The following is a 17,390-nucleotide window of genomic DNA, read 5'->3' on the forward strand; positions in this document are numbered from 1 at the left end:
GACTTTTGCTGTTAACAATAGTAGGGTTCAAGCTGACAAGGCCCTGGTGGATGCCCATGTGAACAGACAGCAAAGTTTTACAAGTCACAGCAGAACTCTGTGCAGGGATCCACTCTGCATGGCCCTATCACAGCACTGCGACAGAGAAGGAGCTCATGAAGAGATGGCAGCAGTGTTAAATCCTGCACTCCTTCAGGGCAAGCCCAGAGCTTCTAATGAGAAACCTGAGATCGTAACATTCAGCACAAGCGAGCATTTCCAGTAACACTGTCTCTTCCTATCCAAGGGAGGCTAATAAATCAGAGTGGGCCTGCAGTATGGAATCCCTAAGAGATAAGTCAGGAGCATCAGATCAAATCAGAGCCTTTGTTCTACAAACTGCATTTGGAGGATGGAGGGATGAAATGCTATTTTAGAGATACTGCCCGTCCTAGCACTAGCAATACCAGTCCGTACATTTGTCTTTCATCTGATGGTACATTAAGTGAAGGATAAGGCCCATGAAATAAAACTAGCTGCTTAAGTACAATCACAGCTTCCCCATACTGCCCTAATCCCAGCTCTGTGCACAGGTCTAGCACACAGTGTGGGGTGGACTGGTCAGGGCTTTGAAAGCATAGGTACCATTTTCGTGAAGGTGTCCACACAGGCATTGCGGATCCTCTCTGGGGTGGCAGGGCTGTCCAGCCTGAATGGTTCCGTCACACCAGAGTCTTTCCTTGCTGAGTAGATAGCATCTTTAATGGCATAAAACACTGAAGCAGACAGGAACAGAGGCGGCTCTCCCACAGCCTAGACAGAACACAAGCAAAATGAGACTGCAGCTCAGACCAGTCCTGGTCCTGGAAACACCAATGAGGCTGAGAGAAGGATGAGCAGGTCCTAGATGACAATCACTGTTCTCATTCCTGCTTTGTAACTTCTCAATCTCCTAGATGTGATCAACAAGGAAAGGCTGCAACAAAACAGCACTTCCCCTTCCAGGTGTGAACCTCAATCTATCAAGAGATAGGAAATAGCAAGCTAGAACTGCTTCCAGTTTACCAAGTGTGAACAATTCCCATTCCATCGTAAAAAGAGACAGTATGAAAATATAAGACTTCTAACACAGGAGGACTGCAATAATGGGGAAAAAAAGACTAACCCATTTTCACATCCCTTGGATAACACAAAAACTGCAGCAAAGGCAATTTAGGTGAGGCAGAGGTGAGCGGAACGGGCAGAGCGCATGATGTCCTATCACTGGAGGTCCTTGCAAACCAGCAGGAATGCCTCCCTCAGGGATTACAGAAGGGTTGGACTGGATGACCTTTACAGATGCCTTCCAACTTAAACCATGCTACGATTCTACACTATTGCAACAACAAAACCAACTGTTCTGACACATGCATTGTCGTTTTATCATGCATTCATACAAGCCTAGAGAAGAAAGAGGCCTACAGGTCATGCAGGCGTACCTTGGATGAATAAATTGCCTTGCTGTTGGGGCAGTCACGGAGAAGAGACACGTAGAATTCTGTTGGGATGTCTCCGAACGCCGGGATTTTGTACATCCCAGGCCCTCGAGTGTACAAGTTCCCTTCAGGTGAGTAGCGCAACTCCTCCATGGTGAAGAGCCCAATACCTTGGACAAAAGCTCCTTCTATCTGCAAAAACATCCAAACAAGGTTGTGTTCTTGATTCATTGTTGCTGTTCTGCCTCACACAAGAGTGAACAGTGACAACTCCAGAGTTTTCAGCCCTCTGTTCCTGTCTAAATCTCAACTTTTCATCTCTATGATTACAGCTTGGTACATAAATATATATTGATTCCTTCACAGGCAGATTAGCACTGCATGAGTAGTACTTGCTGGTAATTCAAAGGACATGAGGAAAATATATCTGAAAACAAGCTATTTTACATTTTGTGTTTCTATATGCATGTATTTTCATATTTCAGCACAAAAGCTTTCTCAAGTACTGCTTATTCTCAGGTCAGCAACACAAAGTGCAAAAACACTGCCATACCCATCCAACCATTAAAGTCTTCTATATATGATTTTTCCACTTAAATCTTAGAAGGAAGAAAGGAAAAAAAAAAAAAAAAAAAGAATTCCTTAACCCAGCACCATGTGCCTGTGGTCCTGGAGCTATACAGCCTCCTTTCTCTCTTTTTCCCCCAGATCCTCTGCAGCAATCCATGGACGGACGCAGGAAATTGCCATCTCTTTGACAGTCTCTGTATAACCCATCTCCTTCTTTCCAGCCCCAGCCTGACAGGCTGAGAATACAAAGGCTCCCTTCCCCCTCAGCCACTTCAAAGAGCACACCTCTTTCTGAAAACTTGTTGCATTCAAAGTTTCATTTCATCTATAGTAAACTCGTGTTACGGAAATAGACTCTGCAAGCTGCATCACTAGGGTTGCACCATACTGACACCTATAGTTAGCAAAGCAGTTGGGTTGTTTTGACTAGGCAAGCATGAGCAAATGCCTAATGCTGTGTGTCAGCATATCAGATAACCTTGTGTTTATTACCTTTTTATGCTGACTGATAAGTCAGTCAGTCCCTGCCAAGGAATCTTCTTACAGAGATCCCCACGCAGCAGTACCTTTCATTAAATTTAACAGGGCTTGATGTTGACAGATAGACAGGAGCGTAGAAATCAACTGCAGGATTTAGTGGATGTATTCCACATAGCAGAAACTGGCCTTGGAGTGAGGTTATTTCACTTCAGTAATATTCTCTGGATTCATAATCCTGTGCCTACTGCATAGTTAGTAATGAATCAAACTGGTTTTCATAGCCAGCCTAAAATGCCTCACTTGATACTCAATATAAATTTGCAAAGGCACGAGCTAGAGCAGGTTAATGATCTATCTAGAAAAGCTTGAGGGCAAGGTGGTCTTGAACATGGTGAAATTAGCGAGACTATTTCACTTACCTGCCCTATGTCTATGGCTGGGTTCAGGCTGGTGCCAACGTCCATAACAATGTCTGTGCGGACGTTCTAAGAGACAGAAACAAGGAATAAATCAGCACAGGTGCTGAAAACGGTACACTGTGGTTTCATTTGAGGAAGAGAAATGCATCCACCAGCACCCAACCTTGGCCAGTGTTCAGCACTCTGTGTCAAGTTCAGTTCTTCCCGCTATCTTTTAAACCAGTTCATCCCTAAAGCAAAGTAATGCAGTGCAGTTTCCCCTGGAGATCGATTGGACCCAATCTGTGTTAGTTCCAAGCTGCCAGGGTCAGTGCTCTGTACCCGAGCATAACCCATTAATTGGAAGGTCAGATTCTAATGAGTTGTCTTTTCTTCTTCCTTTCTAAAAGATCCCAGGGCTATTTTTAATTATTAACTCAATTCTGATATGTTCCTTTGTGCTAACACAGCGCTGCTATCTCTTCCATAAGCAAATCCCATAACTTTTGCAATCATCCAGCCAGCCCCATAACACTCTTGCGGGGCAGATAATCATCATTTTATTATTCTTTCTGGGCAGTTGCACTGTGGAACACAGAAGTTAAGAAATTCACTGAAGGTCACACCGGACCAATGACAGCACTAGGAAGAGGCTGACACCCAGTATTTGCTTTAACTCCCTGTGAATGTTTCCTTTACCCAAACACAGAGGACTATTTCTCTGCTGACCCCCTCACCTTGTGGTCACCTGTCAGGCAATCTATCTCAACCTCAGAGCAAGCAACACCATAACTGAAATAGTGGAATGGCTTCCCTTCATTCGTTTCAAAGTTGTAGCCAACGTCAGGAATTCTTGATGCAGAGAAAAAACAAAATCAGATTTAATTCACAGTCAAGAGGAATACAACCACAATGCAATTTAGCAAAAAACTTAATTTGCTCATGTTTTATCCCCTCCATCAATCCCACGCAGAAATGAAAAGCATTAAAAAAAAACTATAAATAGAAGTCTGATAAAGCTGCCCTATATTCCCAAACCCAACTGAAACTGCTTCAGCCATCTTCATTTTCTGATGAACCTCGGGGCTTATGGTGACTTTCATAGACTCATTGTCGCAAATACTTTGCTTTTGAGTGCAGTTAACCATTTCTTGGAGGTCATTGCAGTGTTTCTAGGTAGGAAAGGGCATACAGTCCTGAATTAGAGCAGTAACAGAGGGATTAGGGCTGTAAATCCCCCCAGAATTTCCCTGGATGCAGTTTATGCAGTTGAATAAGAACTGTCTTTGCAGCACGAATATTCACTCACCTATAAAATCCTGTAGCTGACAGACTAATGCAGTTCTCGTAGGCGGTTTTAATCTGGCAAAGTGAATAAGAATTTGAAAACAATTATGGTTCAACCAATGTCTGAAACATAGCTACCGCAAACACACTTGGAGGAGGACTTGAACAAAAGGTGTCTGGTGATGGACAGCTGACACTCCACTCAGTACCAGCAGTGCCAAGTGAAACATCTTCTGCAGCTGATTCCCCACATCACCTGGTCAGCAGCTGCCCAGAGTGGCAGAGCTTTAAGTCTTACTTGCGTTTTGTTCGTCACAGAATCCCTTCAGTACATACAAGATTTCTTCCTACCCAGGACTGGAGCTTGACTACAGAGACATAGGAGAACACTCAAGACTTGATGGGTTCCTGAGCAGCCTGATCTAGTGATCTGCAGCCCCACCCAGAGCACAGGAGGTTGGAACTAGGTAATATTTGATGTTCCTTCCAGTGCAAGCCAGTCTACGAATCCATGATTTGGTAAGGTTTGTCACAAGAAGGCCCCAGGATCAGTCACAACTGATGCTTTGGGGATGAACCCTTGCAATCTTTGACTACTTCCCTTGCTTTCTTTCCTCAGATCTCTGCTAGTGAGATGCAGGGGGGTATATCTGCATTCAGGGACTGACAACAAAAACAATCTCTGAGAATGCCCATTTGCCTGGTGACAGATACAGATAGCTTACCCAGTCTTCCCAGGACCCCTTGGGATTAGACTGTTTGATTGGCTCAAGTCTTTTTAAGATGGTCTGGCATGCATTCTAAAATCAAATAGAGAAAAGCAATATTATAAGGTTTGAAATGTCAGTCAGTAGTATTAAGAGCACTTCAAGTCTCAAAGAATCTTCTGTTTAAATCAATATTGTTTTTAGGACTTCGGCATATCATAAAAAGGAACAAAGTTCACTAGAAAATGGCTTGCTATGTAGAAGAAATGTTGACTGAAAAGAAATTTAAAACAGGTCGTGGTGATAGAAGAGAATACCAAACACAGCACAGACCTTTCCAGATCAGTATACAAAACATCTTAAATCCACGTGTTCATACAGTATCTTTACCAAGTCATAGTGTGTCACCTTAGCATATATTGCAAGATGATCTCATAACACTGGAAAAAAATATTCTTGCCAAAATTCAACCTTACTTAAGATGTGCAGAAAATAAAACCAGTTTGACATTGAGATTTTTAACTTTCAAGGTTATCTTTTCTCTTTTCACCGGAGAAGTCACATGTCCTGCAAATAGATGCACTGATAATGATAATAATCCCATGTCAGAGATTATCATTATTATGCCATTGCTATAGAAGGATATTTGCTCTAAATTTATAAATCTTCTCTCTCTACGGTTCCATAGCACAGGCCACAAAACACCTGCAAGTAATACTTGCAGCACGACACATTGCTACAAACAAGGTCTCATTCATTACTAAAAAGTTAGGCATTTAGATGGCTGCTTTGTTGCGTTCATTTTGAGCAATCACAAATGCTCAATTCCCTGCCTACAAAAGGACTGGAATTGAAAGTAAAAAAGTAACTGGAAAATAAATATGGTCATTCATTATCTGACATTCCCGATAGCTATCGCAGAAGTTATGAGGTACCCCTTGCCTACAAGTCCCTTTGGAAAGTTATATTTTTCTTAAGCAATACATAAATACACATCAACTTTTCATCTTCTTGATTCCCAGCTTATGACCCAATAGCTTAAATAACTTGGCATCAGTACATGGACAGCCATCCCGTTGATGTCGGCACTGACAGATGCAGCTGTTGGGGAAGTATTAGGGACAGTGTTTGTGCTGGTCTCACTGATGTAAATTTTGGAGGTAGGGATTCCCAGCGACCTGCTAGCAACCTGTGGAGCAAAGAAAAACAATTGGTAAGTGGCTCTTCTTAAACAGGACCACTCACTGTTCACACAGACCTCCACACTCTCCCCGTCCAAAATTTCACCTTTCTTGGGAACTTAGTTGACTTTGTGCTTGAGAACCTACCAAAATATTGTTAAGTTTGCCCTTCACAGGTGTTGTGCAAGTACATGGGTAGACACTGGCCAAAATGGTAGGCATTCACTGCATTGTTCTTAATTACAAAAGTTTCAGAGAATTAAGAGATCTATCAGATTCCCTCATCATTTCCCTGCTGAAGCAGTGTTGTTCTTTTAGGCCTTTTAAATTATTATGGCATGCAAATATATAGATACATGTTTGCAATACAACAAATATACACAAAAATATGAACAAGCTATTTTTATCATATGACAATTAACTGCTGTAGAGGCTAGACTGCAGCCATCACCTGCATTATCTAAACTAGATGGGTTAAGATTATGAGAATTCTAATTTTCCTGCTAAAATGTAATAATACTCTAGAGACCTAGTACTGCAGCTGAAATGTTTAACAGAATTATGATTTATTACCCTAAATGTGCACAGAGAGGAGGTGTCAATTTGACTGAGGCAGTACTATAGGAGTGTAATGTGCCATAGGTGTCTCATTTGGTTAAGTCCAAACTATTACCTGGATCATTTTGGTGTGAAGTCCTTGACCCATCTCAGTCCCACCATGCGTAAGTAACACAGAGCCATCTGTATACACATGGACCAGAGCTCCAGCCTACAAAAGCAAATGTTAATCAAAGTTTTGTCATAAACGAAGTAGCGAAGTACCTAGCAGATTTCAGCTACAAGTTACAGAGAGAATGAATGTTCTTTGGTGCAAGTGAAGGCGCTTGTTTACACCTGAAATGACTTTTGTTTGGTGTCTCCAACTCAAAAAAAGTTCCAATGACTTTGCAAATCTCAGCCTTCCCGTTGGGAAGGCAGGTGAAGTAGCCCAAACCTGCCTCTGTTCATTTGAACTTACGAACACTGCTGATGGTCCACCAAGTCAGGTTAAACATAGGAATAAAAATGACCATTTTTCAGTGTCACAAGATTTCCATTATTGAGGAAGATGGGATAGACAAGGAAATAAACATATTACAAACAATGAACATTTAACTGCATTGCACTGGGGTTTTTTGGACAGTATAAATTGGTAACTGCTGTTACGTTCATTTTGGTTCACAAATGTTTTGCTTTTTGTACCTAACTTAACTTCTCCAAAAAGATCTGGTTTAGTATAAAGAGAAGAAAGTGTCTGAGAGAGGCAACAAATTTAGCTTCTTTATAGGAGCATAACGAATGACTTCTACAGACCTGGTTCAGAAATGGGACAGTGAAGCTGATGCCAAATTTGGTAGGAATAATACACATCCCTCTTTTCTTCCAGCGATTCTGTCTGCAAGGAAAAAACATTCGTGAATGAATTTTTCACCGCATCTCAGTGCCAGCTGACAGGTTGGGCATCAAAGTAGAAATATGTGAATGAAGTATAGACAGAGTTAATTGGCAATTTTTAAGAAAGAAAAGTTTTGTTTATAGGTCCCTACAAGAAGAAATCTGATTTGAAGATGGCCTCCTAGGCATTAAAGAAGCAATTGCACAGCTATTAGCTACTCAGCTGTAAACGTAAGCCAACTAAGAAAGGTGTTATAGCAATGAGAAGTCTACACAAGCTTTCGTGATAGTCATAAGAAAACTCAAGCAAAGTCTAGACTCTGCAGACCCCTCTCCCCTGCTGTATTTCCCTTACAAGATAACATCATGCTAGGTAGGCCTGATTCCTGCCTTATCTAAGATATCAGGTCACTGTGAGAGCCTTTGTTACATAGTGGGCCTGAAGAAATTCCGAGAAAAGAAATTTTTAGTACATGGACCAACTTAGCATCACTCAAGTTGCCAAGAGAACTCCAGAAGTTTGAAGGTACAACCAGTAATTCCACAGCTTAGGAACACCTACTTGTTGAATTCTTCAATTAGTTTCTTCCTGGCATGGTAGTTAGAGCTTGACAAACACTCATCCCAGCATCGCCGTAGAGTAAATCCCTCTAGTTTTTGGTTAAAATGAGTCAGGTCTCCTTCATGATACAGGTTGATCTTCCTTACCTTCCCAAAGAGACATACAAAGGACGTGTCAAATTTAATGTTTCAGACTAGGTCCTTTTAAAGGATGACATCAAAAGCACATTGATTCCTAGTCTTTACTCCCCTGTTCACCCTAGGGAGCAATAAAATTAACAGAAAAATCTGTTTATGAAAAAAATGGGATCTAAGACATTAAAGCCAGAAGTATTCAAGAGAGATCCTTTAGTGTATTTTTAATTAGATTAAGGCACCTAGTGGACTTTTTCTGAATACCTAGTCTTAAAACAGGTACTTAAGAACTGAAACTACTGAGGGAATATAAGGAAGCAGAAGATTATCCATGCTTTAATGGGATAATCATAAAGAAAATCTGAGATTTTGCAAAGGGTTTAGCAAAAATGAGCAGGAGTTCTTATGCTCTAGAATTTTCTGAAATTGTATTCAATTTTCAGACCTTGTTCAAAGTCAGTGCTGCCCTGAAATGTGTCAGTGGATCTGTACCTCCTCAGGTGGTAGGCCACACTTCCGAGCAAGGTCACTCATCCAGCACTCAGCAATCATCATTCCTTGGGGACCCCCAAAACCTCGGAAGGCTGTGTTGGAAGACAAGTTGGTCTTGCATATAAAGCCAGTGCTGCTGACATTGGGGATGTTGTAGGAGTTATCCAAATGTAACAGGGCTCTATCCATAACCTAATGAAGAGAAGTGATGGAGGTGTGCACATTGTACATCAACTACATGTCAGATTCCTAACTAACCACCAAAGCTAGCCTGGAAAGATCTGAAGATTATTTACAACAGCAGATACTTTCTTTTCCACCCCACGTCTGCAGTCAACACAGATGAGTACTGAGGTATAACCAGTATACCTTCCCATTAGCAATGGAGCATCAAAGCAATATCCTTAAGGAAAGGAGAATGAAAAAGCACATTTTTCTATTGATACTTAGGACCCTAGCACAGATTGAGCTTCCAAGTTACTCTTTGGTTCTGGGCTCTGCCTGGGCCAAACTACTTTTATACACCATTATCCACCTGGAAGCATCAGACACTTCTTTTAATTATACTAAGTAGTATCTTCATAGGAAAGAGGTCTTGATGATATCAAGTGACTCAGCAGCTGGACTATGGGAATAAGGTCAAGTATACAAAATAAACCACAGAATTTCAGATCTTTGTCCATTAATTGCCCAGACTAGGAAATGGCCAGATCATTCTGGTTAGTGTTCCCAGATTTGTCTTCCAACAGGAGCACAACGCAGATATTATGCACATCTCAAACTTATCCCAAAGTAGAGCACATCCCAGTTTCCTGATTCACACACAGTCAAATAGGCATTTCACACATACACACTCTCAGCTAGGACCATAGTTTATACGAAGACACATGCCTGACATTGCTCTTCATACAGCATGAAGCACATTGCTAGCATCAAATGTAACTCTAGTACTTGCAGTCTTCTCACACTGAAGTGAATTCATTTTCACAGAAAATTATCAAGGTCTCAGTGGACTTGAGAAGGTGAGCTAGAGTGAGCATGATTTACATTAGGCTATTGAGTTGGATACTCACATAACAGAAAAGGAAATATTTCTGTTCCACAGTACAAAAATTCTTGAAGACAAATTCAGAACCCAGGCTCACCCTTCTGAACTCCAATGTTAAGCTTCTGTTAGCTTTAGCCACTCCTCAAACAACTTGTTGATTCAAGCCACAATCAAACTATTGGCCTGAGTTATTTTATTTCAAGAAACTGTCTTTCCTAAAGCTGGGAGACTATCAGCCACCTTGTGTTGTGAGGCAAGTTTCCCGTCACAGCCCTCTGTAATGCAAAGCAAACATTCTTGACCTTTTTAACTTAGACAAGTTATTAAAACATCAGTATCAACTATGTGGCACATGCCAGGGTAGGCCAGTTGACTCAAAGCAGCTGTAGAAGATAAGAACATCAAGAATTGTTTTCAGTCACATCAGAGAGCAGGATGTTAAAGGATTGCTGTAGACAAAAGCCCTGAAGTCAGAGTAAAAGATTATTATGCAGGGAAACAAACACCTTCTGCATAGTAATCTATCAAAAAATTTATTTACTTACACCATGAGAGAGGTCTGCAGAGTTGCCCCCGTTGCTGTAGTATGACACTTCCAAACTCTTGACTTTTCCATTCTTCATGAAACCAACCTGTCAAGAGCGTTACCTCAGTAATGTTTTTTTCTACAAAATGTTGTTTCCTATTTTCCTTCAAAAACTCAATAAAGCTCCCGAAGACAAAAAGTTGTCTGTCTTCTGCTGTAGCACAGGACAAGCATACATAGTAAATGAGGATGCTTCCCAGGAAGGTTTCCACGCATGCATCTTAATCTTGATCCAGAAAACTCTTCTAAAACGGATGCTGCCTGCTTGTCACAGTCATGCTTTCCTTAACTTTTGTCTTGCTTTGAAAAACGAAAGCAATTAGATTGAAAAGGGTACAGCAGAAAGGAGATTAACAAAATTATTATTAGTGTACTGTAAACAAATAGAGAGCCATTTAAGATCAAAGTGATTGTCAACAAGAACAGGGTTGTGGTTGGAGGAAGATGAAGTATTCACACTGAAGTCACAGGAAGAGAACCACCCAAGTCAGAAAAACTTTTACAGGAAGCAGAACTGTACAATCCAAAAGATCTTTAATGGGATGAATGCCATAACCCAGCTGAACAGACCCACCTGCAGCAGGGGATATCAGCAGTGAAACAACCAGAGCAGCAACTTTATGACTGTATCTTACTGTTCACTGACATTTCAAACAATAACACTAAAACACCATGCGTTTGTCTCGTACGTGTGCATACCTTGTACCTCCCCAGGAAAGGATGTCTCCCACCACTTATCAGCATGTCCTCATCTCGATCCAACATGCACCTTACAGGTCGGCCAATTCTGTTAAAGGATGCATTGATCAGGCAAACCCTGAACTGCACAATACAGTTCCTACAGAAACATATTCATCTTTTCAGAGTTTTTTTTTTTTCCCCCCAGAGCAATGGTTGCATGAGTTAGGGATAACTTGCCTGGATTGCATATCTTTCTCAAAAAAGAAAAGAAAAGGTTAGATTGAGGTGAGAAAGACAGACTCAAAGACAGAGCCTTTAGGGTTGAGACCAGTTGAAAACACTTGTGGAGGCTCCTATATGAAGAAAGAAGAATAGTTTCATACAGAGAGAGATATTAAAATGTGAGAAATGACTTTACAATGACAAGGGGGAATGGTTTTAAACTAAGACATGGGAGGTTTAGGTTGGATATGAGGAGGAAGTTTTTCACCCAGAGGGTGGTGAGGCACTGGAACAGGTTGCCCAAGGAGGCTGTGGATGCCCCATCCCTGGAGGCATTCAAGGCCAGGCTGGATGTGGCGCTGGGCAGCCTGGTCTGCTGGTTGGTGACCCTGCACACAGCAGGGGGTTGGGGACCACATGGGCATTGTGGCCCTTTTCAACCCAGGCCATTCTACTGTTCTATGAAATCACTGCTTTCTATACTATTTCTCAAGGCACTCTCTTGGCTTGTCTAGGGAAAATTGCATATGAGTTATGTAATAATGCTAAGTATTAAGTAGCCTTCAATTTGACCTTGCAACCTCGGTTGCTTATTCATTATCCAAGGAGAATGGGAGAAACTCTTCATTCTCCAGTAATTCTTCTTTCCCTGTGTCTCTCCTCACACTGTAAAAATGTGAAGGGAATATCATAGATCTGATTCTATAAGCTCTAAGATATAGAACAGCAGTGGTTTGACTGACAGATTTTTGAAAAATGAATGCGTATTACCAACTTAAAAAAAAAAGGAGAAAATTTGCTCAGAACAGGAAGAACAAAGCTGCTTTAAGTACAGGAGCTTCAATCTGGCTGTGCTCCTCTGAAGGTATTCAGTGCACAAAAACCATCGTGGAGGCCATGTTTGCTGACAACTACAAAAAGTTGCACAGTTAAAGATGGCCCCATATCAAAACTCCAGAAGCACACTTACAATCTGTGTTTCAGAAATGGTTATGGTCCAGGCTCATTCCCTGGTCTTTTAGGAATTTGAAAAGCAGGAGGTTCTGTTCAGTGACCTCACCACAGGAAAAAATCCAAAAAGTAGTGTTCATATAAGAACTGAGAAATAGTGTTGTACAGTTGGCATAGCAGGGGTTTAAGCAAAAAAAGAGGCTCTCATATCTGTGCTATACAAAATAACACAGGCACAGATAATGTTGAGTTTTGAAGGGGTTTCTAAGTGAAAAAGATGAGCAGAGAGTTTGAGATTCAAGAGTTTCCAGAGAGTACTAAAAGAACAGAAGAAGGTTTTTCCTCTCCTTTCTGGCATAATCTCAGACTCTTTAAGCAGATTCCTTTTCCAGCTAAGAGCCCCTTATGCATCTCTGTTAGGAAATTCCAGACTTGCTATGAACTGCATAGTCTTCAGAGCACTCTAGCACGAATGTCGCCCAAGAAGAGACTGTCTGGACCAGGTGAATTCTAAAAGCAAAAAAACCCTAATCCCTACACTGAAACTTACTTGAAGGCTGCCACAGCCACTACAGTGGTCAGAATAGTATTTCTAGTCTCTTTTCCTCCAAATCCTCCACCCATTCTTTTCACTCGAACCACAATGCGATTTGATGGGACTCCCAGTGCTCTAGCAGTAAACTCCTAAAGAAAAACAGAACAGCAGAAGAGATGTATGGAACTGTCTCATCCACACCACCTCCCTTTTTAACGTGTCATTCAAAAGCCAGGCTTATGGTCCTGAAGGCACCCTCCTCTGTAATCCCTGGTTTAAGAGATGTGTTGCCAACTGAAATATCAGTCAGCTGGAATCAGATTCATTACACCAACTGGATGGGTGTGGACTTGAAAAATTAGCTGTAGGTGTGGGATTTATTATTATTAAGCATAAGGCAAGTTAGGACAAACTGCAAAACAAGCATTCATCTAGTCTAAAACTGATATGCAAAAGTCTTTTATATTTGAAGTCAGAGAGACCCTACCTGTGTCTTCATTAAGTTTTGGGTTGACACGAAGAGTTCCATCTCACCATCTTCCCCCTTGGGTACAGCCAAAGTACAGTGAGTTTCCAGATAGAAATGCTCCTGTCCACCAACGTACATCTCTCCTAGAAAATTAACAGAAGTGTCCCATAGATAGAGTGTCATAAGATGCTTACCACCATCTCTTATCTGCAAACCACCACCCTTTAAAATTGTTAAACACGAAACATGTGTTGTGCAGCACTGGACACCCTTAGCTCTAAAACTGACACTTCCATTTTGATGTAAAAAAAAAAAAAAAACCATGAAAATCAACCAAACGAGCAAAAAACATTTCAAAAATAATCCTGCACTCCACACCATTGAGCCAGCATCCCTCAGGATGTAACCCTGCCTGTGGCAGGAGGGTCGGAACTTGATGGTCCTTGAGGTCCTCACCAACCCAAGTCATTCTATGATTCTGTATAGTTTGATGCCTCCCAGACTTTCTTGATAACAGAGATGAAGGCTATCCTTTTTTAGAAATGTTTATTCTCACCTTCCAAAATGTGATCAGATTCTTCAAATCCTTTCTTCACATCTCCCTTTTTAATCCTCTTTATAGGTTTAATGAAGGATTGTTTCTCAATAGCTTCCTGGGAAACAATGACACAATGAAACTTTCATGGAGACAGACTGAAAGCAAAGCTTCCTTTGACTGATGTAGAAACGTTTTAAGATAATGCACAAGTTGCTGAATGCTAACTGTTTAAGTTGTTTGTCTGTTGTCACACTACAGCACAGCAATTTCACAACAAACACCATAACTGGGCAACCGAAGATTGTTCCTTGTGACTTATTATATGTCATGGATCCAGAAGCTCAAGACCTCTAGCCAACAGAGCTATGACTTCTGACTTGTATTAACCATAGTCCACGGCCCAAAGAGCAGTACAGAAAGGAGACAGAAGGAGAAAACTATATTCCCACGTGGAGTGAGAACTCCTGCAGAAATAGTCCACTTCTGAGTACAAACACAGTCTTTCCTGTGGAAATTTTATGACTGCAATGCACTCTTGCCAAAAGTGCACATTTCCATCATGAAAATAAAATACAACAGTGATAGAACTGCAACAACAACAACAAAAAATGTTTTGGCCCCACTCTCTTCTTTCTAGGTTGAATAAGTGGATATTAGCTACGGGAAAAAAGAGTTCTAACACATGGTTTGAAAATGAACTACTTATGTAAACAGATCAAAACCTCTGCTCATAGATGACTGCATGTTTGTGCTGGACAACGCACAGATTCTTCGAGCCAAATCCAAATACAAAACACATGGCACAAAATATTGACCTTTATAAAAATTAATTAGCCTTAACTTCTCCCCAGTAGTTCTAATTTCTCCCTAATAAGAATGGCTTTGTCCAATTTTCTCTCATTTCTTGAGGTGAATGTTGTATTAGATATAATTAGCTTTTACTCTCACAGGCAAGCTTTGTTAATAAGTGTTCCAGTTTAAAAAAAAAGGCATGAAGTAATCATAAATCGTTGACATGTTTCTTCAGTTTTGAGAAGATCCTTTTAAGGACTGCTGCATCCCCATCACAAAGACAAATGCAACACATGGCTAAATAACCGTGTGTGAATGGCGAAGTTCACCAGATATCAGAGCTTTGAGAGCTAACTGAGGAAGCAGACCTGAGCTAACTTACCTGAATTGTGACAATAGGTTTGAGCTCCTCATATTTAATCTTCACAGCTTTAGCTGCTCTCCTGGAATGTTCCTGTGTGTCTGCAATGACTGCACCGATGATGTGACCCACACAAGTGACCTGCAGGACAGATTTGGACCCACCATCAGTTAGTGCATATATATATGCAGTAACTGCAAGACTTGTGTTAACTCTCTTCAACTTTCTTTTTTTTCTTCCTCCTTTTCCCCCACTGTTTGGTCTACGTAAGCCACCTTTGAATAGGAATAAGGAATAGACGAGTACCTAGAGTAGGGTTTCTATGTCCAAGTAGTTGTCTGAATGGAATATAGCCATGATTACTCATAATTCCACAAGAGACACTGATCACAGATAAAGGAGAGGGGTTTGGAGCAGGCCTTACTGCATTTGGCACATAGATATTTATTGACTCCAGTGCAGCCAGGATTTGTCTCTGCATATGGCAGAGGACTACATGGGACAATATAAGTCTCCTAGGCAGCATGATTGAAAAAGGCTATTTTTAAGAACATACCACATCCTCAGCAAAGACAGTCTCATCATTAGCGATGCCAGTGATGTTACTGCCAGGAACATCCTTAGCAGAGACAAAACACACAAACCCAGGGACACTCTGGGCTTCAGATGCGTCTACAGAACTAAAGAAAGAAAGCAGGAGAAGTAGAGTTATTATTTCTCATTTTTCTTTCTGTGATTGATTATGAGACACTGATAAATCTTCAGACTTGATTCCATGAAGGCTATGCAAAAGAGAAGTTTGTCACAGGATATCACATTAGACTAAGGCAGAGAGGCAATTAAAATCATTCTCACTGAGTATTAATCAACAAAAAAATTGAAGCTCTAAAAAATTGTGAAAGGTTGCTTTTGCAATATTATGTACATGGGCTACGTATTTGGTTGGCTTTACAAAGGGACTGTTGCCAATAGAAGAGTTGTGGCCTTGTTTCTGCTGAACAATTTAACATCATCTATAAATTACTATAAATTACTGCAATTTTTTTCAGCACTCTTGTTTAGATTCCTGAAACTCCATTGCAAGATGTGCTTGAAAGTTGTTGTTTATTAATCCCGGTGCTCTACAGACATTTAAAAAAACATTCACGTGTGAATGTGAACTCTTAGGCACCAGGAGCTGAAGACAAACTATTTTTCTTATAAAAATTCACTTTCCAACGCTTCTGCACCAATGCCTCAGAAAGAATCCCCTGATTAATTCTCTTAGCAATACAGAGGCAGATAATTTCTAACTTATAGTTGGTAGTCAAAGCCTGACTCAGGTGAAGAGAAATTTTCTAAGCCAGTATTTTGACCAATAGAATCGTAGGTTGAGGCTCTTCTGTTACTTCTGTCACTTAATGAAACATACTGCCACGTCCTCTACAGGATGACACAGACAGTTTGAAATGTCAGTGTGCAGTGCATGTGCAAGAGAACATGCACGGCAACTTCTAGAAAATATTGCACACTGTGGTAATAGGCATAGATAGGATGCTTTCTTTATGGCCTCACCTGCACCGGTAATAGTAATGATGCCTATATGCTTGTGGCACTCATCAACGACCACACTGCAACATCTGAGATTTAATCATGACAGGACATTTTTTGTCACAAGCTGGAAGTCAGCTACTACATCAGTGCACCAATGACCACTGTATGCTGCCCATCCCATGTCTGACCACTGTGGGAAACCACTGGGCAGGGAGCCTTAAGTGGGCAGGAAGTATTGCCTAAGGAACAAACAACAAATCACAAGGCTATAGAGGGTGGTGTGAGGCAATGTTATGCATTAATTCTGCATGCTTGAGTGAGATGGGGTAAGAATGCTGCCTAGGGACAAGGGCTTCGTGCTCCAAAACAGCCAAGTCAGTCAATTCCCTCAGATTTCCCCTCATACAGATTTACAAGGTAGCTTAACATTCAATCTTGCCTTCTTGTGAGACATCTCCAAGCACAATAGCATGCAACGAACTAAGTTCCCACTGGTGCAAGAAGCTTTCCCCTCATCCTCAACTTATCACGTCAATGTTTTCTAAGCCACAGGAGCTAGATGTTTGCAACGTGTGAAACTCAGAAGCAGCACTTACAGGATTTTAGCATGGGCTTTGGTGCTGGTCACCAGCGTGAGATACAGCTCGTTCTCATAGTGTGGAATGTCATCACAGTAAACAGCCTCCCCGCATGCTTGTTTGGCTGCTGAAACGTGCACCAAAGGCCGGCCCACCGTATCTTCCACCAACTGCCCCCTGGGAACTTCCTAGAGCAAAACATACTGCTGGCTTCACTGCTGCTAGTGCACGAGGCAGAAGCACTGATGGGAGAGTAAAAGGCAAGGTGAGACATCCTAGCAGGACGTGTAAAGAGACAGGGGCTCAGTCCTTAGGGAAAGGAAGATAAATAGAATGGAGTGGCTACACAAGGAACAGCAGAGAAGGAAGTGAAAGGGATTCAGCTCACATAAACTTC

General features: G+C 41.3%; 1 protein-coding gene across 5 annotated transcripts in view; it reads right to left on the reverse strand.

The window, feature by feature from the left end:
- The window catches only part of XDH (xanthine dehydrogenase), a 59,392-nt gene that overhangs the window by 5,054 nt on the left and 36,948 nt on the right, over window positions 1–17,390 (reverse strand). For all 5 annotated transcript variants that reach the window (XM_019611819.1, XM_019611820.2, XM_019611821.2 and 2 more), the window contains exons 18-36: window positions 17,012–17,181; window positions 15,439–15,562; window positions 14,904–15,023; window positions 13,748–13,844; window positions 13,210–13,334; window positions 12,738–12,871; window positions 11,033–11,120; window positions 10,293–10,379; window positions 8,700–8,891; window positions 8,074–8,219; window positions 7,431–7,512; window positions 6,751–6,846; window positions 5,957–6,085; window positions 4,915–4,989; window positions 4,212–4,264; window positions 3,640–3,754; window positions 2,924–2,989; window positions 1,458–1,646; window positions 625–792 (exon numbers count right to left, since the gene is read on the reverse strand). In XM_019611819.1, coding sequence (XP_019467364.1) covers window positions 625–792; window positions 1,458–1,646; window positions 2,924–2,989; window positions 3,640–3,754; window positions 4,212–4,264; window positions 4,915–4,989; window positions 5,957–6,085; window positions 6,751–6,846; window positions 7,431–7,512; window positions 8,074–8,219; window positions 8,700–8,891; window positions 10,293–10,379; window positions 11,033–11,120; window positions 12,738–12,871; window positions 13,210–13,334; window positions 13,748–13,844; window positions 14,904–15,023; window positions 15,439–15,562; window positions 17,012–17,181 — 2,256 coding nt within the window. The remainder of the gene's footprint in view (window positions 1–624; window positions 793–1,457; window positions 1,647–2,923; window positions 2,990–3,639; window positions 3,755–4,211; window positions 4,265–4,914; window positions 4,990–5,956; window positions 6,086–6,750; window positions 6,847–7,430; window positions 7,513–8,073; window positions 8,220–8,699; window positions 8,892–10,292; window positions 10,380–11,032; window positions 11,121–12,737; window positions 12,872–13,209; window positions 13,335–13,747; window positions 13,845–14,903; window positions 15,024–15,438; window positions 15,563–17,011; window positions 17,182–17,390) is intronic.

This window comes from Meleagris gallopavo, unplaced genomic scaffold, assembly GCF_000146605.3.
Source record: "Meleagris gallopavo isolate NT-WF06-2002-E0010 breed Aviagen turkey brand Nicholas breeding stock unplaced genomic scaffold, Turkey_5.1 ChrUn_random_7180001956681, whole genome shotgun sequence".
NCBI classification, from domain to species: domain Eukaryota; kingdom Metazoa; phylum Chordata; class Aves; order Galliformes; family Phasianidae; genus Meleagris; species Meleagris gallopavo.